This window comes from Hyperolius riggenbachi, chromosome 2 (genome assembly GCF_040937935.1).
Source record: "Hyperolius riggenbachi isolate aHypRig1 chromosome 2, aHypRig1.pri, whole genome shotgun sequence".
NCBI lineage: Eukaryota > Metazoa > Chordata > Amphibia > Anura > Hyperoliidae > Hyperolius > Hyperolius riggenbachi.
Window position 1 is genome coordinate 431394262 of NC_090647.1, and position 23734 is coordinate 431417995.

At 42.2% G+C, this 23734-nt stretch overlaps 1 protein-coding gene across 2 annotated transcripts in view; it reads left to right on the forward strand.

Moving 5' to 3' along the window:
- The window catches only part of P2RY8 (P2Y receptor family member 8), a 135126-nt gene extending 121184 nt beyond the window's left edge, over positions 1 to 13942 (forward strand). For both annotated transcript variants that reach the window (XM_068269957.1, XM_068269958.1), the window contains exon 3: positions 9218 to 13942. In XM_068269957.1, the coding sequence (XP_068126058.1) occupies positions 9265 to 10344 (1080 nt within the window). In that variant the 5' untranslated portion in view covers positions 9218 to 9264 and the 3' untranslated portion in view covers positions 10345 to 13942. The remainder of the gene's footprint in view (positions 1 to 9217) is intronic.
- The last annotated feature ends 9792 nt before the right edge of the window (positions 13943 to 23734 follow it).

Here is a 23734-nt window from a genome sequence, read left to right on the forward strand (position 1 = left end):
TAGCCACGGGATAGCGGCGTTTCAGCAGGGGCACACATGCCCCTGCTGAATATAAGCACTGCAGCGAAATTTATTCTCGCTTCAGTGTCTCTTTAAGGACCAGACCCTTTTTCTCCATTCAGACCACTGCAGCTTTCACGATTTATTGCTCACTCATAAAACCTACCACCTAAATGAATTTTGGCTCCTTTTCTTGTCACTAATAAACCTTTCTTTTGGTGCTATTTGATTGCTGTTGCGATTTTTACTTTTTATTATATTCATCAAAAAAGACATGAATTTTGCCCAAAAAATGTTTTTTTTAACTTTCTGTGCTGACATTTTTCAAATAAAGTAAAATTTCTGTATACGTGCAGCACGAAAAATGTGGACAAACATGTTTTTGATTAAAAAAAAAACATTCAGCCTATATTTATTGGTTTGGGTAAAAGTTATAGGGTTTAGAAACTATGGTGCAAAAAGTGAATTTTCCCATTTTGAAGCATCTCTGACTTTTCTGACCACCTGTCATGTTTCATGAGGGGCTAGAATTCCAGGATAGTATAAATACCCCCCCCCAAATGACCCCATTTTGGAAAGAAGACATCCCAAAGTATTCACTGAGAGGCATAGTGAGTTCATAGAAGATATTATTTTTTGTCACAAGTTAGTGGAAAATGACAGTTTGTGAGAAGAAAAAAAAAATTCAATTTTTGCTAACTTGTGACAAAAAAAAAATGAAATCATGGACTCACTATGCCCCTCTCTGAATACCTTGAAGTGTCTACTTTCCAAAATGGGGTCATGTGTGGGGTATGCTTACTGTCCTCGCATTTTGGGGGGTGCTAATTTGTAAGCACCACTGTAAAGCCTAAAGGTGCTCATTGTACTTTGGGCCCCTTAGCGCAGTTAGGCTGCAAAAAGGTGCCACACATGTGGTATTTTCATACTCAGGAGAAGTAGTATAATGTGTTTTGGGGTGTATTTGTACACATATCCATGCTGGGTGGGAGAAATATCTCTGTAAATGACAATCTTTTGATTTTTGTTTACACACAATTGTCCATTTACAGAGATATTTCTCCCACCCAGGATGGGTATGTGTAAAAATACACCCCAAAATACATTATACTACTTCTCCCGAGTACGGCAATACCACATGTGTGGCACTTTTTTGCACCCTAACTGCGCTAAGGGGCCCAAAGTCGAATGAGTACCTTTAGGTTTTCAAGGGTCATTTTGCGGCATTTGGTTTCCGGACTACTCCTCACGGTTTAAGGCCTCTAAAATGCCAGGGCAGTATAGGAACCCCACAAATGACCCCATTTTAGAAAGAAGACACCCCAAGGTATTCTGTTAGGAGTACGGTGAGTTCATAGAAGATTTTATTTTTTGTCACAAGTTAGCGGAAATTGATTTTTATTGTTTTTTTTCACAAAGTGTCACTTTCTGCTAACTTGTGACAAAAAATAAAATCTTCTATGAACTCACCATCATCCTAACAGAATACCTTGGGGTGTTTTCTTTCTAAAATGGGGTCATTTGTGGGGTTCCTATACTGCCCTGGCATTTAGGGGCCCTAAACTGTGAGGAGTAGTCTGGAAATCAAATGCCGCAAAAGGACCTGTGAAATCCTAAAGGTACTCATTGGACTTTGGGCCCCTTAGCACAGTTAGGGTGCAAAAAAGTGCCACATATGTGGTATCGCCGTACTCGGAAGAAGTAGTTTAATGTGTTTTGTGGTGTATTTGTACATATACTCATGCTGGGTGGGAAAAATATCTCTGTAAATGACAATTTTATTGATTTTTTTTACACACAATTGTCCATTTACAGAGATATTTCTCCCACCTAGCATGGGTATGTGTAAAAATACACCCCAAAACACATTGTACTACTTCTCCCGAGTATGGCGATACCACGTGTGGCACTTTTTTGCACCCTAACTGCGCTAAGGGGCCCAAAGTCCAATGAGTACCTTTAGGATTTCAAGGGTCATTTTGCGGCATTTGGTTTCCAGACTACTCCTCACGGTTTAGCGCCCCTAAAATGCCAGGGCAGTATAGGAACGCCACCTGTGGTCTAACGACATGGGGTCTGGTACGCCTAGCTCTAGCCGGGATCAAAACCTCGTCATCACTTTCGGTCAGAGAACCACTGCTTTCCACAGGTTCAAATTCGGACCCGGATGATTCGTCAGCTGAGTCTTCCCAAACGCTCTCATCCGACTGGTCCATGTACCTATATACCTCCTCATCGGAAATCCCCCTTCTTGCCATTGTGGACTGCTAAATATATGGGGTTTTCCTCCGAGACTACCCAGAAAAAAAGAGCACCTACCTAGCAAAAGGGAGTATTTGAGAGGTAGAAAGCTGTGGTCACTGAGTTTTGATTAAAAAAATCTTTACAGCGCCACAGCTAGTGTACAGAGTTTTTGCAGTGATCAGAAAAAAAAATCTGTCACTACAGTGGGGCGGCTGAACGCAAGTGCGGGCGAACGATCAGGCCTGATCGGGTAAACACTGCGTTTTTAGTGGAGCCTACACTAAGGTGACCCTAATGTACTGCTATAGATCTGTCTGTCTAAAAAGTGTCAGTTTTCACTGATCACTGTTTTGAAGTCACTAGGATAGTAACTGGGGGATCATCTGGGATGGGGGGCGGGTGTGGGGGTGGTGGCGAGTGGGGTCTCAGAGGCAATCAAACAATCACCGGACAATCAAAGCCGATCACGAGACAATCAAATACAATTACAGCACAATCGAATCCAATCACCGCACAATCAAATCTGATGCACTCGGAAGGTGGTGGTAGGTGAGGGTGGTGGTGGCGGTGCGGGGGGGGGGGGGGGGGGTTGAGGTTGGTGGGAAGTGGGGTCTCAGAGGCAATCAAACAATCACGGTACAATCAAAGTTGATCACGGGACAATCAAATACAATCTCTTGATCCAGCTTCTCTATCCAATTACCGGCCTGTCTCACTCCTCCCCTTTGCTTCTAAACTGCATTCAGAATTGTCTGCCTTTCTCTCTACCAATTCCTTACTTGACCCCTTTCAATCTGGATTCCGCACACACCATTCCACTGAAACTGTCCTCACGAAAGTTGATAATGACCTACTGGTAGCTAAATCCAAAGGCCAGTTCTCCATTCTAATACTCCTTGACCTTTCCTCTGCCTTTGACACGGTTGATCATGCTCTGCTTCTGCAGACACTGTCATCTTTAGGAATCAAGGGACAAGCACATTCCTGGATCTCCTCTTATCTCTCTGGATGCTCTTACACTGTGTCCTTCTCTAACACCAATTCCTCCCCACGCCCACTGTCTGTTGGTGTTCCTCAAGGCTCTGTTCTTGGGTCACTTTTTTTCTCAGTCTACACCCGTGGCCTGGGACAACTAATTAACTCTTTTGGCTTCCAGTATCACCTCTATGCAGATGACACCCAAATCTATCTCTCAGCTCCTGATCTGGCATCACTACTATCTAGAGTCCCCGACTGTCTACGTGCCGTTTCTGCATTTATGTCCTCCCGCTTCCTCAAACTTAACATGAGTAAAACGGAAATTGTGATTTTTCCACCATCGCTATCTACACCTCCACCAATTGCAACCATAACGGTAGACAACACCCCAATAACCTCAACCACTAAGGCCCGCTGCTTGGGGGTTATACTCGACTCAGAGCTCTCCTTTAAACCTCACATTGCCTCATTAACCACCACCTGCTATTTCCAGCTTAAAAATATATTCCGTATCCGTCCCTTCCTCACACAAGAGGCCACCAAGATGCTTGTTCATGCCTTAATAATCTTCCGCCTAGACTACTGCAACACCCTGCTCTGTGGGCTACCACAAAAAAGGCTAGCACCTCTCCAATCCCTTCTAAATTCAGCGGACCGCCTCATTCACCTCTCCACACACTCTTCCGATGCCGCCCCACTATGCCATTCTCTCCACTGATTACCTATTACCCAGAGGATCCAGTTCAAACTACTGACTCTAACATACAAAGCCCTCCATGAGTTGTCCCCTCCATACATCTTATCACTAATCTCAAGATATTGTCCCTCCCGCAACCTCCGCTCCTCCCAAGAAATTCTCCTGACCTCTAAGCTGATCACCTCCTCTCATGCTCACATCCAAGACTTTACACGAGCATCATCTCTTATCTGGAACTCTCTTCCACAGCCTGTACGTCATGCTCCAAACCTGCACATCTTCAAACGCACTCTTAAAACACACCTTTTCAGACAAGCTTATAACATTCTATAGCCCTTATTTACTTATTTGACACAATGTAATCAGAGGCAAAGGGTCACTGCCTCATCCATCTTTCACCCCCTTACCTAATGTGTCCCCCACTACCCACTAGATTGTAAGCTCGCAAGGGCACGGTCCTCCTCCTAATGTTTACTGTTTTTTGTAACAATATTTGTGCTGCTTGGAACTCTGTTTTACAATTTGTTAGTATATCTATGTTTCCCTTGTCGTCTTATTGTGCTTTGTAAAGCGCTGCGGAATATGTTGGCGCTATATAAATAAAAAAATAAAAAATAATAATAATAATAATAATAACCACAGCACAATCGAATACAATCACAGCACAATCAAATCTGATGCACTCGGAAGGTGATGGGGGTGGAGGGGGGGGGGGGGGGTTGTGGTTGGTGGGAAGTGGGGTCTCAGAGGCAGATGTATACAGTATACAGGGGGGTAGTCTGGGATGGGGTCTGGGGGTGATCTAAAGGTAGGGGGGGGGGGGGGGGAGATCAGGGGTGATTAGGAGGCAGTTAGGGACCTAGTCTAGGGGATAGCGTCGATAGTTAGTGACGGGGGGGGGGTTTAGAGGGGTGCAAGGTTGCTGGCAGGGGTCTGCTGGGGTGATCAGAGGGGTCTGAAGGCTGGGGTGGGAGATCAGGGGGGCTGTGTGGGGAAAAAAATGTGTGGTGTATACTTACTAGTGCTTCCTCCTCTCTGGTGGTCTCTGGAACAAAGAGACCACGAGGCGAGGAGGAAGCGTGTATAAAGCACTTTGTTTACCTAACAAAGTGCCTTATAGACTTTAATTGGCGGAATTTGTGTATTCCTCCGCCTGCCGGCGCTGCTAATTGGCCGGGGGACTGGAGTCTAAGTGCCCGGCCATCGATTCCCGGCGGAGGATCGCGTCACGGATGACGCGATCGCTCCGCCCATGCCCCTAAAAGGACCGCCGCCTCTGTGCATTAGCCGGTCCTTAGGGCTTCCACTTTCCGACCGCCCCTGTGCAGTGGGCAGTCGTTAAGTGGTTAAATAACACCAAATTAGTAATTCAGCTAATTAAAAGAAATAGTAAATGCTTGGAAATTGTTTAGAACAAATTATCATGTACAGTACTATGATTAAATATATATTTGTCAAGGGGTACTTGTGATAATGTTTACTATGCAAGTGGGTACTTGCTGAGTATAGTGTTTTGAAAGGTGCACTGTACTGTACATAGAAATAGAAGGTTGAGAAACACCTAGGAGACAAGTTACGTTAGTTAAAAGTTTACTTTGGCTGTTTAGTTTCAATGCCAGAGCTAGTGTATCAGTCAGCCCCCAACCCGATTTGGAATGACCACACAGCACCCGACAATTTACTCTGCTTTATTCAAGTTCTCACAAGACATGTTGCAGCTCAACACAATAGCACACTGGCTGGCTGTGAGTCTTGTGACAAACTGCTCACCCTCAGCCACTCCATTCCTCCTCAGTCTGGACAACAGCGCCACCTTCTCCCTTCTGCTGTGCAAGTCAAATGAAACACTGCTGCTCTCCTGCCTCCACCCTCCTCACTCACTGCCAGACTCCTCACACAGCACAACATCCTGATTTTCCCTAATAATGGCCTCTTCACCTTGCTCTCTCTCCTCTCGCTTCTCCTACTCTGACTGCATGCTGTTAGTGTAAACACAGTACAAACATGCCGCCCCTGTAATCTCTGCGCCTGATGCAAATAGTTCACCTTGCTTCATGAGAGAAATGGCCCTGGTATCAGTACTGAAGTAAGCAGAACATGAGATCATTAAACATGATTATTGTAAGACTGTAGATATTACTCATTATTTACCTTTGTGTAAGAAACATTGTTTTAGTACTACAGTATCAGTGGCGTAGATAAGGAGCTATGGGCCCTGGTGCAAGTTTTACATGGAGCCCCCCCCCAAGCACTCCATACACAACAATTGATACGGCGCACCAAAACCTGCCAAGGACAACCACAGTGCCAGAGTTGCAAGTAGGGGATGAGGAACAGTGTGTTAAGGATTACTACTATTTAAAGCATCTATAGAAGTGATTATTGCCAGCACAGGACCAATAGAGCGCTAATACTGTGATAGAGGGTGGACACTTCGGGGCACCTCTGGCCCAAGGGCCCCGATGCGGTTGCTACCTCTGCCCCCCCCCCCACCCCCACCCCATTGCTACGCCACTGTACAGTATTCTGGTAATTTGACTGTTGTTAGCATTTGCAACTTTAAGTTATGCCTCTATCGGTTACAAAGTTCCTGTGAAGTGTATTCATTCCTGGCATTAAAGGAAAATTTTAATGTACACTAGTTACAACTTAAAAGGACTTCAGTTCTTCTGAAAGTTTTGCAGGTGCAATATATGAGAAAACATGAGAAAACAGGAAGCTCACATCTGAGTGTGTTCTCACCCTACTTTATTGTATTTTTTCAGACTGCACAATTAATTGGAACTGACATATAGACTTAAAATAAAACTAGGCCATTGTCTACAGCTAAAAATGTTATTTGTGGAGTGAGCATTCCAAAGGCTTCCATTTTCCTCCAGGAAGCAAGCAAGAAAATAATATTGACAGTACTTTTTCACCTACTGTACCTTTGTACTTTTTTAGTGGCAAAGTACTGAATAATTATTTTAAGGAGAAGGAAGACAAAAACATATCTCCTAGAAAAAGCAGAAAAAAGATAAATACATCTGGACCAGTCCAAATGACCTGGTTCATTAAAAGCAGAGCATCAACTCTCAATCCACAACATCACTATTGCATTTATTCCTGTGCAGCATATGCAGTACTTTATGTCAAAATATCTTGTCATTTCGTACTTATTTATTTGCAAATGTTCAAAAGGGGGAAAATACTATCCGTCCTTTACTGTTCACAAACTTTTCTTTGTCGTATGTTTTTTTGTACATATTCCATGACTTAAAATGTACTTTAATATGATGATTAAAACTATTCTTTAAAATTACAACTTACAAGAAACTTGTGACAAATCTTGTTGTTAACTAACGTACAATGAAAAATATCACTGAACTATCTCAGTACAAAACCTCTTGGTACCGGACCAATTTTTTTTTGCTTTTGGTGATGTGGCACATTCTGTGATCATGGTTCATATGTAGTTTATCTAATGTAGACAATCCTGATGTAATTTTTTAATTATAGACAACACTTCCTTTTGGTGCAAAATATTTAGTCCCAAACATGATCGAAAATAGATAAATAAATGGTCAGGTATTGGCTGGGTTGGATCAGCTAATCAACAATCATGTTTAAAGTGGACTTGAACTCTTGCACAGGACAGAAGGAAAACATATAGAAATGCCTCTAGTATGTATTTAGAGAGTTTTGCCTGTCTAATTCTCTCTTATCTGTGACTAAGCACAAGTTGTAATTTGATCCCTTAGCTGTGTCAGCTGACTGCTACGGCAGAGAGTTAATTGGTAAACACAGAATGTTAACAATATATCTGCTTCCATGAAAGCAGGAAGTAGACAAACTGCAGATATATTGCAGGATTTATATCAGCTATAAAAAAGAAATGCTTTTCTTTAACCCCTTCCCGACTGCCTAACGCTGAAAGGCGTCGGGAAGGTGGCAGCTCCAGGACCACCTAACTCCGAAAGGCGCCTAGAGCGGTGTTCAGAGATTAGTGGGGATCGCGCAACCCTGCTTGAGTAATGGAACTCCACTCCGTGGACAGTCTGCCAGCGGCGATTGCCGCTAACAGACTGTTAAATGGCAAAACCGCTGTCTATTTACGTGGTACAGCGCTGCAATCTACGGCAACACTGTACTGTGGACAGCGCTGTCACCCAGCTGTCCCCTGGAGAGGCTCAGATAGCGATCTCCTCTCATAGGCTGATGTCTATGAGAGAGGATCGCCATAATTGGCTGGCTGGGGGAGGGAAAAAATAAATTTAAAAAATAGTAATTTTTAATTAAAAAGACAAATTAATAAAAAAAAAAGCCTTGCAACAGTGATCAGAGCCCACCAACAGAAAGCTCTGTTGTTGGACAGAAAAGAAGGGGGGGGGGTGTCCATTTGTGTGCACAGTTGTATGGCTCTGCAGCGAGCTATTATAGCTTAAGAGCACTTAATTGTAAAAAAATAGCCTGGTAACTGCAGGGGAGGGGGCGTTCCTGAAGTGGTTAAAGAGACTCTGTAACTTCAAAAAGATCTCCTGGGGGGTACTCACCTCGGGTGGGGGAAGCCTCCGGATCCTAATGAGGCTTCCCACGCCGTCCTCCGTCCCACGGGGGTCTTGCTGCAGCCCTCTGAACAGCCGGCGACAGGCCCGACTGTAATTTCAATATTTACCTTTGCTGGCTCCAGCGGGGGCGCTGTGGCTGCTTTCGGCTCGGAAATAGACGGAAATACCCGATCTCCGTCGGATCCGCTCTACTGCATAGGCGCCGGAGACTTGCGCCTGCGCAGTACAGCGGACCCGACGGCGATCGGTATTTCCGCCTACTTCGGAGCCGACAGCCGTCAGAGCGCCTGCGCGGGAGCCAGGAAGGTAAATATTGCGTCACGGCTGTACGGAGGGCTGCAGCGAGACCCCCGTGGGGCAGAGGACGGCGTGGGAAGCCTCATTAGGATCCTGAGGCTTCCCCCACCCGAGGTGAGTACCCCCCAGGGGACGTTTTGCCGTTACAGTTCCTCTTTAAAGGTTCTTATGCTGCTGCGTATATTTAAGAGCAGAGAGGAAGTTCTGACTTCAGGTCCACTTTAAGTGTTTTTTTACTGTATATGCTTAAAAACCAGGCCAACATTCACATTTTTCTGTAGTTTTTGAAAACAGAGCACATTATTTAGATAGAAAATGGTGAGGCAAGCGAATGGTATTTTTGGCTACTTTCATTTTAAATACTGAATTGTATAACATAATAATACATTTCAAAATCTTGTTTAGGATTTTGCCTTTAATGAATGCCTAAAATAGTGTTTGCTTTTTATTGCAGGGGATGTTTTTGAAACTTCGGTAAGACCATCATTAAGTGAAAGCATCATGAATCTATACGGCCTGCCCAGCGATTCTGCCCCAGACAATGAGACTTTAGCCATGCTTGAGAACAAGCTCATATGGATTGCTTTGCCCATTGTTTACTCGCTGGTGTTTATAATCAGCATTCCAGGTAACCTGATCTCACTGTGGATTTTAATATTTCACTCTAAGCCTATCACATCTTCAATCATCCTCATGATCAACCTGAGCATCACCGATCTTGCTCTTGCAATGTTTCTTCCCTTTCAAATCATTTACCACATCAAAAGGAATGACTGGATTTTTGGGAAAGGCCTTTGCAATGCTGTCACCATCATGTTCTATGCCAATATGTATTGCACAATCCTGACAATCATGTTGATTAGCGTGGAACGGTACTTGGGTATTATCCACCCAATGAAGTCATCTACATGGAGGAGGAAACGATATGCCGGCGCTGCAATTTTTATAATTTGGGTTTTATTACTTGTTGCATTCTATCCTATGGAATCCACCGACCTGACTTACGAAGTCAAACAATTGAATATAACTACATGCTTTGACGTTCTCAAGTGGACCATGCTGCCAAACCTCCTGTCCTGGGCAGGCTTTATCCTTGGGCTCTTTGTTTGCTTTTTCCTTATTCCGTCAATAGTGACCGTTCTTTGCTATGTTCGCATCATACGGAAGCTGATTCAGACATCCAACAGACATGGCACTGGACAGGAAAGAAGATCGATTAATCTCGCTATATTCGTACTCATTGTGTTTATCACTTGTTTTGCTCCCAACAACTTCATTCTATTTGTACATACGATTGTTCGCCTCTTTTTTGAAAAAAGTTATTATCATGCTTACAAGTTGTCGCTTACGCTTAGCTGCTTAAGCAGTTGTTTGGACCCTTTTCTTTATTATTTTGCCTGCAAAGACTTTCGTAAAAAAGCAAGAGACCTGTGGTATCAGAAATCAGGAAAACACGACCTAACTGGGACAAGACGTGGTAGCTTATTTTCTGCGCTGACATTTTCCAGTGGGCAGGTTGAGCCTGTGCAGAATGGTAATAACCACAAATATGAAACGCCCAACAACGAAAGTGATATGTAGATTATGCTGCTGCCTTCTCTAAACAATTCCTGAAGAAAGGAGGAGTCTGAAACCAATGTGGAAGATTCAGACAAAAATGGGAGATCAGTTTATAAGCATTAAGCAAGAGGAGTGGAGGGATCCAAACTTGTTTGGTTCGTTAGGTCAAAGAAACAGTGAATATTGAAGATAATAAACATCACCTGCTGAGCCATCTTCAGTATTTGCTTTGTGAGTGAAATGTATTTACATTCAAATGTACAGTAGAAAGAGAATTAAGAATGAAAATGGGGGGGAAAAAAAAAACAGTAAGCGTTGCCAACAGACCTATGATTTCCTTCTTGATATGCAGCATAAATATGGCAGCTGGAATTTGGCTCACACTGCTTCATTCCTTTTCTCCTGGTTTTATAAAACAGAATGAAAATAATATACAATGCTGAGTAAAGAGAAACTCACACGTCCTAAACAAAATGCACTGGTCTATAAAATAGCTGTGACTACAGGCATTGCTTGCTAGGATCTCAGAAAATGCAAGGCACCTCTGGGCACCAGTGGAGGGAAAACTATAATGGTATATACCGCCATCATAGTTTGTGGGCCATACGTTGTATGTGAACCAATAGGATTGTAACTAGAACTTTGTGGTGCTCTGTTAGTTCATGCATTCCCTTCCTCAAGTAAAAAAAATGGGCTGTAACCATAACTATCATACCAACAGCCATACAAGACATAATAAAATAGATGGTATATGAACTGCCTTTTCAAACAACCAGATATAAGGCTTAAGCTGGCCACTAACGGTCCAATTTCTAGCGAAAAATCGTTCGAGCGATCAGAAATTCTGATCGGATTGGTTGTAAATAATCTCCATTGGTGGACACAATCGATTATGAACGAGTGAAAAAAATGTCGCCCGAATGAATTTTCGTCGAACGAAAATTTGGATTTTCTTGGTGGTCGTGATAGATAGGAAGCAATGATTGGTTAGTTGATGGTGTAGTGAACGATTTTTCGTCCGATCAGAATTTCTGATCGCTCGAACGATTTTTCGCTAGAAATTGGACCGTTAGTGGCCAGCTTTAGATCATAATTAAACAGGGATATATGTCAAAAAACAATTGGACAACATTTTCCACCAAACAGCATTAATAAAAATACCCCCCCCCAACAACAACATAATGAGGAAGCATGTCCCCCAAACTAAAATACAGGGATGGTCGTAGTCAGCCAAATTCACTACGTTGGAACTACGCGTAGCTTTACGCAATTACGCTTCGCCAAAATACGGCTGCGAAATCAAATATTCACGACGTATGCATTTCCTAGACTACGCAATTACGTGAAGTGCGAAGCGTAGTGTATGCGTACATTCCCCTTTCCAATGCGTAATTTTGAACGCATACAACTAACAACAATATTTAAGGGCATGCGCAAGCGTACATTTAATGCATACACGGAAAAATATACGCGATTACCGCATTCATAGATTACTTCGCAATACACATGTTAACTACGCGTAGCGGGCGTAAACTATGCATAGCGATACTTCACTACGCGTAAATGCAAAAGTGTAGTTTTGAAACTTCACCTACGAACTATGATGCGTAGATGCGAAATATGATGTGTAAATTCGCACTGGCGTAGTTTCTGCTCACCCCTGCTAAAATAATGGGGTTACATGCCCCCCTAAACAAAATAATTATGCAGTGTGTCCCCTAAACAACATAAACAGGCTGCATAGTTCCACCCCTTAAATACATTAGTTAAGCAGAGGGTCCCCTCAAACAACATAATACAACTAGGCAGGACAGTCTACCCCAAACAGCATAATTACAAATACTGTAGCATAATTAGGCAGCTTCTTCCCACAAATACTAAAAGTTGACAGAGTGCCTCACAAACATAATTAGACAGTATTTACCCCGAACAATATAATCAGAGTTTCCCATCGAATAACATAGTAACAGGAAGTGAAAATTAAAAAGACACCTTAATTACATTCTACATTCTCCATCCTCCTTAGCTGCATCAGGAATTCTTCCATGTGTCCTGACTGCACTTTTAGAGTTGAGTGATTGGCAGAGCAGTAGATTTCACTCCACATCACCCAAGCTTATTATCATAGACAGCCTCATAATATGTGAGAATCACTGTTACCCTACCTATTGCCTGGCCACACATAGTAGATCCCAAAATGGACTATTTAGTCCTGTGGAAGGATCAGGGTACTGCTGCTAAGTGTTTGGGGTACAGACCCTGAATATATTTAGGCATAGTGATGCCACTGGCTGTGACCTTTATAAAGTATTCAGAAGACAATGTTCATAATGCGCTCATAAATTACTGTATATTCACTTTCCGTATCAATAAGTCATATAATTGTAACACAAAATATTTGCTCATGAATCTACTGTATATAATCATATTATTGTGAAACAACAGAATAGTTGTTTTAGCAGAGTTGGCCATTCAAGGCCATCAATGAGTTTACAGCTTCCACACAACATTGTTTAAAGATCCAGCATGCTAGACCTTTAAACGGCAGTGACGTACAAGTGAACTATTTCCCTCCTTGCCAGGAGCTGCTACAGAGGTGAAAGCTGTTACAAGACCAATGGCCACTGGTACAAGAAATAGAGCTAAGACAACACAGGCTGAGCAACCCAAGGGGCTTTTAATTTGGCTTCCATGCAGTTGGTAGCAGTCTCCCAGAAACACTGCAAGACTCTGGAGACAAAATCTCCAGGAACTTGTATAACACCCCCAAAAAACAGGAAGCCCCAATATTAACACCTAAGTGGTCACTAACTCAATCAGTATTAACAACACATATGAAGAAAATTGCTGAACAGCACCAAGTAGCCTCACTGGCCATGCTGAAATGAGCAAGGGTGACAAACCTACTGAGAAATAGCAGCTAGGGTATCACCAGTCTCGCCTAACTCAGGGGAAAATAACTGTCAAACTATGATAAAAGCATAAGGGAGTTGCGAAAGAGATCCAATCAATCAGAGATGAAATGTAAAATCTTTCTAAAGAAATAGAGAATATGGATAGTAGGATAAACGTTCACTCTTCACCCTAGTGAATGTGTATGCGCTAAATAGAGATTAGGCAAAATGTATGAAGGAATTCATAGAGTAGCAAAAGGAGCAATAGTAATTGGAGGAGATTTTAATCTTACCATGAATCTGGCACAGTATAGTACAAGGGGTCACAGCCAGGTCCCGGATAGAGAACTTATCAAATTTAAAAATAGTTAAAAAACGTCAGGCCTGATATTGGCGCGTGCATAGTCACAGCAGAAAAAGGATTACACTTTTTTTTTTTTCAAATAGTTCGTCTTACAGGCTGCATTACTTTCTTATACAGGAGAGACTCATCTTGCAAAAAAGTTTGCCTAGGAGCAGTAAAAGTATAAATCGTATCTTTGTTAATGGGTATGCAGCATTCCACACTCTACTGTGGTCATGCAGCAATGCCAAGTGATGTAAACAGGCCCTAACAGAGCACTGCTCTTGTAGTCCATTGAGCTGCAAGTTAGTTTATGGCTGTTTTTGCTAAGAAAAGTTCACATTAAACAATCAAGATCATTTTTTTCATTTTTTTACTACAGTTCCAGTAAACATTATATATATATATATATATATATATATATATATATATATATATATATATATATATATATATACTGTATACACACACACAAACATTTTTAATATGCTGCTTGTCTCTGCAACAATTTTTGGCATTACATGAAATGAAAAGCAAAAAGTTTACACTAGTTCAGGCTGTTGGCGATTATTACATTTACTAGATCAGAATCAAGGTGGCCATTTTCAAGTGTGGCCACTGTATTGAGTCACATCTGAGTGCTGCTGAACTCAGACATGACATGTTTCTTTGCTGCCTGGTAACTGCACTGCGCTTCAAGCCCTGGTGCGTGTAGGGTGACGAACACTGCCATTCGACTGCATTATGGTGCTGCTTGAGGGCACCAAGTAGCTGTCAGATGGGAGGCTAAACTGTCTGGCAAGAGCAGAGTTCAGTCCCCCATGTGAAAGAGGCCTCACACTTTTTTTTGGGGGGGGGGGGGGGGGGGGCTGAATTTTTCCAAATACCTGAGCAGGGCAGGTATTTACGGACAACACATAGAAGTTCTGTGCTTTTTCTTATGTAAAACAGGTCTTCCTGCAATTTGCAGTCCTTCAGGTCAGTGAATCAGACTCTCTTTGGGTGTTTTGCTAGGGTGAGCTAAAAAATGTGTATGCACCACTGTATGCTGACAAAGCAAGGCAGTACCTGCGTGCTCTGCACCGGTGTTCTGAGGAGGGAACGGCATTTAGATGCCCTAGGGAGGAAACATTGTCGCTATTTACTCCCTAGTGCATCAAAATGGTCAGTAACGGCCCTTCACCGCTGTTAATAAATAATTCATGTCCCATAAAAGACTAAACTGCAGGCAACGTTTAGTCCAGTGTCTATCATATATGGACCTGTATTGCAATCCCAGCTGCATTAGTGGGCATAATTTCAAAAGCGCCTCAAACCAATTTGGACATGGGATAACTGTAAACAAATTTTAGTTTAAAGGTTTCAGGAAATAGCGGTAGTAGAATATAGTAAAATTTACCGCTATTTTACTAGTTACCGTATATACTCGAGTATAAGCCGAGATTTTGAGACCTAAAAAGTGGCCCAAAAGTCGGCTTATACTCGAGTCATGAACCCCCGCCTGCATCCCCCCACCGCTACATAAAAGTAGGAGCTGTATTTATATAGCACTGCTGCATTTTAAATGAACAATCAGTGCCTGCTCGTGTGCAGGGTGCGGCTTTTAAGTTGTGTTGGCCAGTCTCCATGTATGTCCCAGTTCACCAGAGCAGAATACCTCTCAGTGCCTGTGCCGTGTCCCGCCTCCCTGTGTGCAGAGTGTGGCTTTTTAGTTACGGTGGACGGTGATCATGTAAGTCCCCATTTGCCAGAGCGGAATTCCTCTGTGTCTTCTTCCGTCATCCCCTGAGTGTCCGATCACCCCCCCCCCCCCCCGGCAAATCTAGCGTGGTGTTGTATACTTTGCTGACTGGATCAGCGTCTATGGCAAGACTCCTCTACAACCTGCGAGTCCCTGTATCTTTGCTATGATGCCTGCAGTGGCACCTGTGCGCTGCTAGATGACATCATAGCAAAGAGACAGGGACTCACAAGTTGCAGATGAATGTTTCTATGGACACTGAACCACTCGGCAAAGAATACAATACCGCACTGCATTTGCTGGGGAGCGATCGGACACTCGAGGGGATGGCGGGAGAATACAGAGGTATTCCGCTTTGGCGAACTGGGATTTGCATGACCCCCATCCGCCGTAACTAAAAAGCCACACTCTGCACTCAGGGAGGCGGGATACGGCACAGGCACTGATTGTTCATTTAAATTGCAGCATCGCTATATAAATGAAAAGACAAACACTTATAGTGCGCTTTTCTCCTGGCGGACTCAAAGCGCCAGAGCTGCAGCCACTAGGACGTACTCTATAGGCAGTAGCAGTGTTTTAGGGAGACTTGCCTAAGGTCTCCTGCTAAATAGGTGCTGGCTTACTGAACAGGCAGAGCCGAGATTTGAACCCTGGTCTCCGGTGTCAGAGGCAGAGCCCTTAACCATTACACCATCCAGCCACTGGTGCTGGATAGTATACAGCTCCTACATTTATGTAGTGGTGGGGGGATGCAAGTGGGAGAGGGGTCAATCTGTGCTCCAAAGAAAACTTCCTCAAGTTATTGTGTGACAAAGTCAAATGTTTATTGGTACAAGGGGCAAGGCTGATGTCATACCTCCCCCCCCCCCCCCCCCCCGGGTTGGCACCTAACCTTAATTTGACTGTGCATCTTTTAGCTGTTTTCTGACTTGTGGATTTCCTGAAATGTGTACTACTTGAATATTGTTTTGGTTTGTTACGCTTATTATACCATATAACCCGTGAGCATATGTATGTAGCACCTTGGCAGCCCTGTTCTTGAAATTGACTAGAGCTGATGCGACAGAACAGTGAATATGTTGAAAAAGGCTGAATAAAGTAAGATTGCATCTTGAGTATAGACGTAAATGATAAAAGAATGATTTATGTACGCTTGGAATAAAATGCTTATTACAATAAAATAACAAAATCCATTTCTACAGTATTAAGTTTTAAATGTATTTTGACTGCAAAATGTTTCATTGTATATACATATATATATATGTTAATAAACCTGACTGATGTACAGTAAAAATATGTAAATAAAGATGTGTGTTTAAAATAACATGTCTAAAGAAGTTTATTGCGCTGACTACAATTATGTGTGTCCAAATAATAATGTACTAAAAAGCCTGTCAGCAGAAATCAAATCGACTCTCATGTAGCCTTATTTTGCATGGCATTTAGTGATAGACGAACATGTTCACTGAGCAGGGGTTAGGCAGGGAGCACACTTGTCTTTCAGTTTTCTGCGCGCGTTTTTCTGCATACTTTTTCTGCACACCAAGTGTGTTTCTATGCAGGAAAATGCATGCGTTTTTTCACACCAGCTGATGTAATTGATAGAGAAAACTGACAAAACGAGGATGCAGAATGTCAGTTTTTTTTCTGCACGAGAAAAACATATTAAAGAGAAACTCCAACCTAGAATTGAACTTTATCCCAATCAGTAGCTGATACCCCCTTTTACATGAGAAATATGATGCTTTTCACAAACAGACCATCAGGGGGCGCTGTATGACTGATTTTGTGCTGAAACCCCTCCCACAAGAAGCTCTGAGTACCGCGGTACTCTGGGCAAACTGCCACAATGTAACAACGTTCACAGAGAGGAATTAGCTGTTTACAGCTGTCTCTAACAGCCAAAACAGCTAGGAGCAGCTACATAACCTGCCCACAGTAAAAATGTCACCATGTAATAAATGTCAGAATGTAAATCGGGGAGAGGAAAGATTTTACAATGAGCAAACACTGACTAAATCATTTATACATAATTATTGTAAAAATGAAGCACTTTTTTTACTACATTATTTTCACTGGAGTTCCTCTTTAAGTGTGAACTAGCCCATTGATTACATGAATTCTCCGTTTTTCTGTGCAGAAAACACGTACCTGCCTCAATGTGTGACAGTGCAAGGCTGGTGTGTGTCTGATACAGCAGGCGGAGGAAGATCGGTAACCAGCAGAAGAGAGCAGTAGTGCTGGCGGCAATAGTATGGGGCTTGCTGTACTGAGAGGAATCCCTGAGAGGATGCCCATTGATCTATTAAAAGATTAATAGGGGACACTGGAGGGAAAAATATACATGATGAAATACTAGCATTTGATGTCTGTGCATTGCGCACCTTGGAATGGGTGGGTTTTATGTAAACCTATAGTTTTTCATGCTTTTATAAAATACCTTTTTACTGTAGTAGTAGTAGTAGTAGTAGTGGTCTTTTTCTGTATAAGCCCTCTCTAGAGAAACTCACCTTTCTCTCTGTTGTAGCTGATACAAAAGAGCAGCAGGGGAGATGCATGTAAACTTCACAGGGGGTCTAACCCTTTCACCCTTCACCAACCGAAATTCCCTTGCTTCCCGATATTAGAGGGATATTGAAAAGTAAAGAAACAAGGAAGGTAGCAAATGAAAAAAACAACACAAAACAATACAAAAAAAACAACAAAACAAAAAAAACACCCACACATTGAAAAAAGAAAAAAAAAACTAACACCCTCCTTGAACACAATAATTTGGGGCCACATACATTGTGACACAATATTGATGTATACCAGTCTCACCTTTTCAATGCTTATGTGTCTGTAGACAGTAGGTGTTAAATATACTGTATATCTTAAAAAAATCATCAGGATGCTTCAGTCTTATTACAGGGAACATAATTTCAGTGTGGAATTATTATTATTTTTTTACATAGTATGTTTTACTCATATTTAATTTAAGGAAATGGAATGACATGAATGAGGAAACAGAATACATTGAGAGTTCAAGAGCTTAAAGATAGATTTGGATGTTACCACCAGCATAGAAGTGATACTGAAAACCATATGAGCATATTCATTGTCCTAGACCTAGAACATAAATGTAGATGGTAAAGAGAGGGTGTCCAAGAATATGACCTTGTGCTACAGGAGTAGGAAGGAAAGAGCAGAACAGCAGGGGTGGAGTAGGAGACAGTGAAAGAATGTCCTGACAAGTCTTCCAAGCCAAGGAAGTACAAGGTAGTACTAGGTCTGTCATACTGTACTTGGTCAGCACTGATGTGTGTTCTTATCATGCCTGCATCCATTGCAGGGTATCACCTTTTATGTACTTTGTCTATTCACCTGTGCATGGCTAATGGGTACCTGTTTTACATACGTGTCAGTTTTGGGGGTGATTTTTTTAGGAGCAAGTTGTCATTGAAAGTGTGCATGCATGTGTGCAGAAAGGGGAATGCCTGGGCAGCCTGGCAATGAAGAAGCCTATTTAGGGGAAATTCTGTCAGTAGAACACTGACACTGATATAACATTTGCAGGACTTAAAGAGACTCCGTAACAAAAATTGCATCCTGTTTTTTTATCATCCTACAAGTTCAAAAAGCTATTCTAATGTGTTCTGGCTTACTGCAGCACATTCTACTATCACTGTCTCTGTAATAAATCAATGTATCTTTCCCCTGTCAGACTTGTCGGCCTGTGTCTGGAAGGCTGCCAAGTTCTTCAGTGTTGTGGTTCTGATATGAACTCCCCCTTCCAGGCCCCTCTATGCACACTGCCTGTGTGTTATTTAGGATTAGAGCAGCTTCTCTCTTATCTTTTACAAGCTGGATAAATCGTCCTCTGAGCTGGCTGGGCTTTCACATACTGAAGAATTACAGACAAGGGCAAAGCTGTTTGCAGGAAGAAACAAGCAGCCTGAGATGAGAACAGGGGGAAAGAAACACACAAATGATCTCTTGAGATTCAAAAGGAAGGCTGTATACAGCCTGCTTGTGTATGGATGTATTTTCTATGTGTGGACATACTGTACATCAACCTACTTCCTGTTTTGGTGGCCATTTTGTTTGTTTATAAACAAACTTTTTAAAACTGTTTTTAACCACTTTTAATGCGGCGAGGAGCGGCGAAATTGTGTCAGAGGGTAATAGGAGATATCCCCTAACGCACTGGTATGTTTACTTTTGTGCGATTTTAACAATACAGATTCTGTTTAAGAGATGCAAGTAAACCTTAAAATCCACAGAGACAATGAGAGCGCAAGTGGTGTAGTATTTTCCATCAACTGGAAACTGAGAGTAATAAAAGAGGGTACTCACAAAGTGAGGTTGCTGTTATGGCCAACTAACTAAAATAGCTTTTTGGGGAATAACTATCTCCCCTCAGGCATAGGGTCCACCACTGTACTTCGTTTGCTCTCCAAGTGAAAAATAGGCTGTAAGCTGTCTGTCAGCTGCAACAGCTGGCAGATGGCCGCCCTCCGTAGGAGGGTCAAAGACACAGAAGGAGGAGGAGTCGCCCAGTAAGAATAAAATTACATTAAAATCCAGTAGGCCTTAATGCAAATACATTTCAGTTCATACTATATCAGTGTCATCCTTGAGGTAAGCCACCTCCTAATCTTAAATATAGGATTTTAATGCACCTCTTCCCCCTTCTATAACATTTTTAGGTCAGTGTGTGTTTGTGTCTCTGCTTTTTTCTTTAATCCTTAGTTGTCTACCTATCGTGGCTTTGCTTGCTTGCTTGGCCTTGATTGAACGCCAACTGCCTTAACTTTAGCCTGGTTTTTCATTTTTGATTAAACTCTGCCTATCCCGACCAATCAACTATACCTGCTTGCTGCCTGGGATGACTATTGGCTTGTTAGACTTTGACTCTGCACTTATGGACAGCAAAATGCATTTCTGTTCTCCTTGTCACCAGTGTGGCGATCCCAAGGGCCATGATCTAGTATTAGCTTACAAAGTTGTCCATTGCCCACTAGAAGTGGCAGCCCATCATCCCTGAAAACCCACAGCTACTTACAGGGCTGCCATCAGAATTTTCTGGGTCCCATACTTGGCAAACCTACATTGCCTCCCTCACGCCAAATAACGATCTGATAGGTGGATTATAGTTACAGGTGGGAAGTGATGCGCAGAATAGATTGTGCGGGGGCGGAGCCACGGTATGTGGGGTAGAGTCGAAGCAGCTTGCCTGTCGCCCATAACAGCCTCCCCCCTGCATTGATGCGAGAGGTAGGTAGATGACCACACAACTCCTGTTTATGCCCCGGTAGAATAATTGCCAGCAGAGGCTCGGGTGGCACTGCCACTGTTTGGGCCCCAGACCCTTCCTGGGCCCCATACTACTGTCACCCCTCCCCCCCCCCCCCCCCGATGGCAGCCCTGGCTACTTACACCCTGTAATTTGGGAGAGCAGGCCATAGATGCTTGGTACAACAGCACAGCAGAAGACTATAACAAGACATTGATGCTTATTGATGAGTGAGTCTGGGTTCCACAATCCCTGGCCTATACCAGCATGCATGCAACAAACAGTAAAAGGAGTTGGGGGGGGGGAGGGGGGCTTCCCCTCTCATTCTTATTATTCTATATTTTTATTTAAAAAAAATATATAATTTTACAGGGAAAATGTTGAAACTATGTATCTGCTAACTGTAAATGTATCGGCCTAGCAGATTTATTCTACCACTGCAGATAGCGAGGATTCAACTGGGCGCCGTCTGGCTTCAAAAATCTTTGTATGCCATTTTTTAGCTTACACACCATTATAGTGCTTAAAATGGACTCTTATAATGTTTCCATACTGCTGTGGTAGCCCAATAACAGTCCCATGTAACTGTATCACATAATACTGTATGTCTATTTCTTTTTATATATGAAAAGCATAGCATGCCATGCATAGCATTTTAGTAAGAGGGCTTTTTGGTCCTTTTTAGCCCCTTACACACTCTGGTTCACCATGAGCTTGCTGGGCAATCTATTACCTTTTATAGATGAAAAGAGTAAAAATCACATACATAAGTTGTTCAGTGTTATCTCATTTACAAATAAACCACAGGTGCTCACTTTTCAATATCTTGATAATACATCTTATCTCAGTTTCAGTGTATGTGGAGAAGGGAGTTCACACATTCAAGTACCAAACTAATTGTGTACATTACAAACATGTCTATAACCAAGGCTGCACAGCAAAAAAAATCAATAAACGATGTAAACTATTAGGGCTAATTCACACTACAAGAGCTTTTCTATGCGCTTGGGATTTGTAAAGTTCTTGCTAATGTAATCCTATGTGTGTGTTCACACTGGAACGATGTGATTTTGTAAAAATCCCCTATAGCATTGCATTAGCAAGAGCTTTTCAAATCTCGAGCGTTTAAAAAGCTCTCATAGTGTGAACAAGCCCTTAGGCCTGGAACCCACTGAAAACCGCAAACGCAAAACGCAACCGCTAGCGTTTTGTCTGAGCGGTTTGCAAGCGGATTCATGCGCGTTTTGGGTTGTGTTTTGCAACATTGTATTTTTTTCCCCAGCGGGTGCCTAGCGTTTTGCGTTTTGCGTTTTTATCCTGATTGGTCCTGTGAATTATTTTTCATTTTGTTACAGTGTGCTGAACCGCAAAACGCTAGCAAAACCGCTCAGTTTAGGTTTTGCTGAGCGTTTCCGCTAGCGGTTCAATACTTTACATTGAAGCGCTAACGCTCCCAAAATGCTGCACGTCCTGCGTTTGCGTTTCTGAGAAACGCAAACGCTCCTGTGGAAGTTGCCCCATCCATTAACATTAGCCCAGCGTTTTGGCAAACTGCTATAGCGTATCGCAGTGCTGCCAAAACGCTGCCAAAAGCGCTCCTGTGGGTTCCAGCCCTTAGACTACATTGTAAAATTATAAATACATACAATTTACATTTCTCCACAGTAAAATGCACTATAAATTTTGGACTAGTCAATCTCCTCATGGGGGATTTCTCGGTTACTTCTTTATTTACAAAAGCACTCACTGAACTACAATTGTTCAGTCTGTTAAAATAGCGTGCAAGCGAATAGGGAAACTGACTGAGATCTTTGTACAGATGTTTTCCAGGCAGTACTTTTGTAAGTGACAGCAAAATAGGAAAAAAGTAATTACTGCATACTGCATTTTACTCTAATAGAAATGTACATTGTATATGTATGTATTACATTTTTTTTTTTTTTTTTTGCGATGTGGTCCTTTTTTTGTCACTATGTGTCAGTTTATGTTGTCATTCAGTTGTTTTAGAAACATGCACATCCACAACTTACATAGAAGGAAAATATCATGCTAGTTCAAGTTAAATCTTTTTTTTAAAGTATGTTTTTATCTCTTAATGTTAACACAGTTCAAATGAAACCGGCTACAGAATTTACTATCAGTGGCTATACATAAGATCAACTAGTATACCCACTACAAAAAAACACAACATCAGCAGTGTTCAATCGCTACTCTGCAACACTGACTAGCATTAATCTAGTGGCATCAATTTGCAACTATAATACACAGGAATCACTGCTTGATTGCAACTTGCAACATGTATCACTAGCATTTATCAAGTAGCATTAGTTTGCAATATTTCTGTACAAAGATAGTCACTCATGTAAAACATAAGCAGGGTTTATATTGCGCAATTAAATAATCTCTTTATTTCCTTGTGACATAACAGAAAGTAAAACTTCAGAGGTTTTTGTAAAAGGCTATATAACCCTGTTATGTTGTATTGCTACATGTAACATCATTGCTCCGAATTTTGCCCCTGCTGCAAGTGACACATAAGGTAAGTGTAAATGTCACCAACAGAGAAATAAATCAGGAATATCTTGCAGAAGTCCTCATCTATCTGTCGAAGTTAAATGGTTTGGGTTAACAAGCAACAAATACAGTGTACATCCAAAAAAGGTGTCGGGATTTTCTCTGCTATGTGTGCCTAAAGGTGGCCACTAACAGTCCAATTTCTAGCAAAAAAGAATGAGTGATCAGAAATTCTGATCGGATTGGTTGTAAACAATCTCAGTTGATGGGCACAATGGATTGCAAATGAATATGAAAAATAGTCATCCGTCTGGATTTTCATCAAACCAAAATTTGGATTTTCTTGTTGGTTGTGATATATAGGAAGCAAAGATTGGTTCGTTGATGGTGTAGTGAACAATTTCCACTTTGCTGCCTTTGCCAATCTCCATGCGTCCATTACCAGACCCTCTACTAATATCTCAGGTTTGGCTACATAGTAGCCTAAGCCCTGGTGATGTTTACAAACTTCCACTGCTATTTGGAGTTTGGCTACATAGTGTAATAGATAGTGAAGATGCCGGTGAGCGGCATGGCGGCTGTCTCCGTGTCTCAGCCGACGGCCTTCGCCGCGCAGTTACATGGTGGAGTTTTGCCTGGTCCGT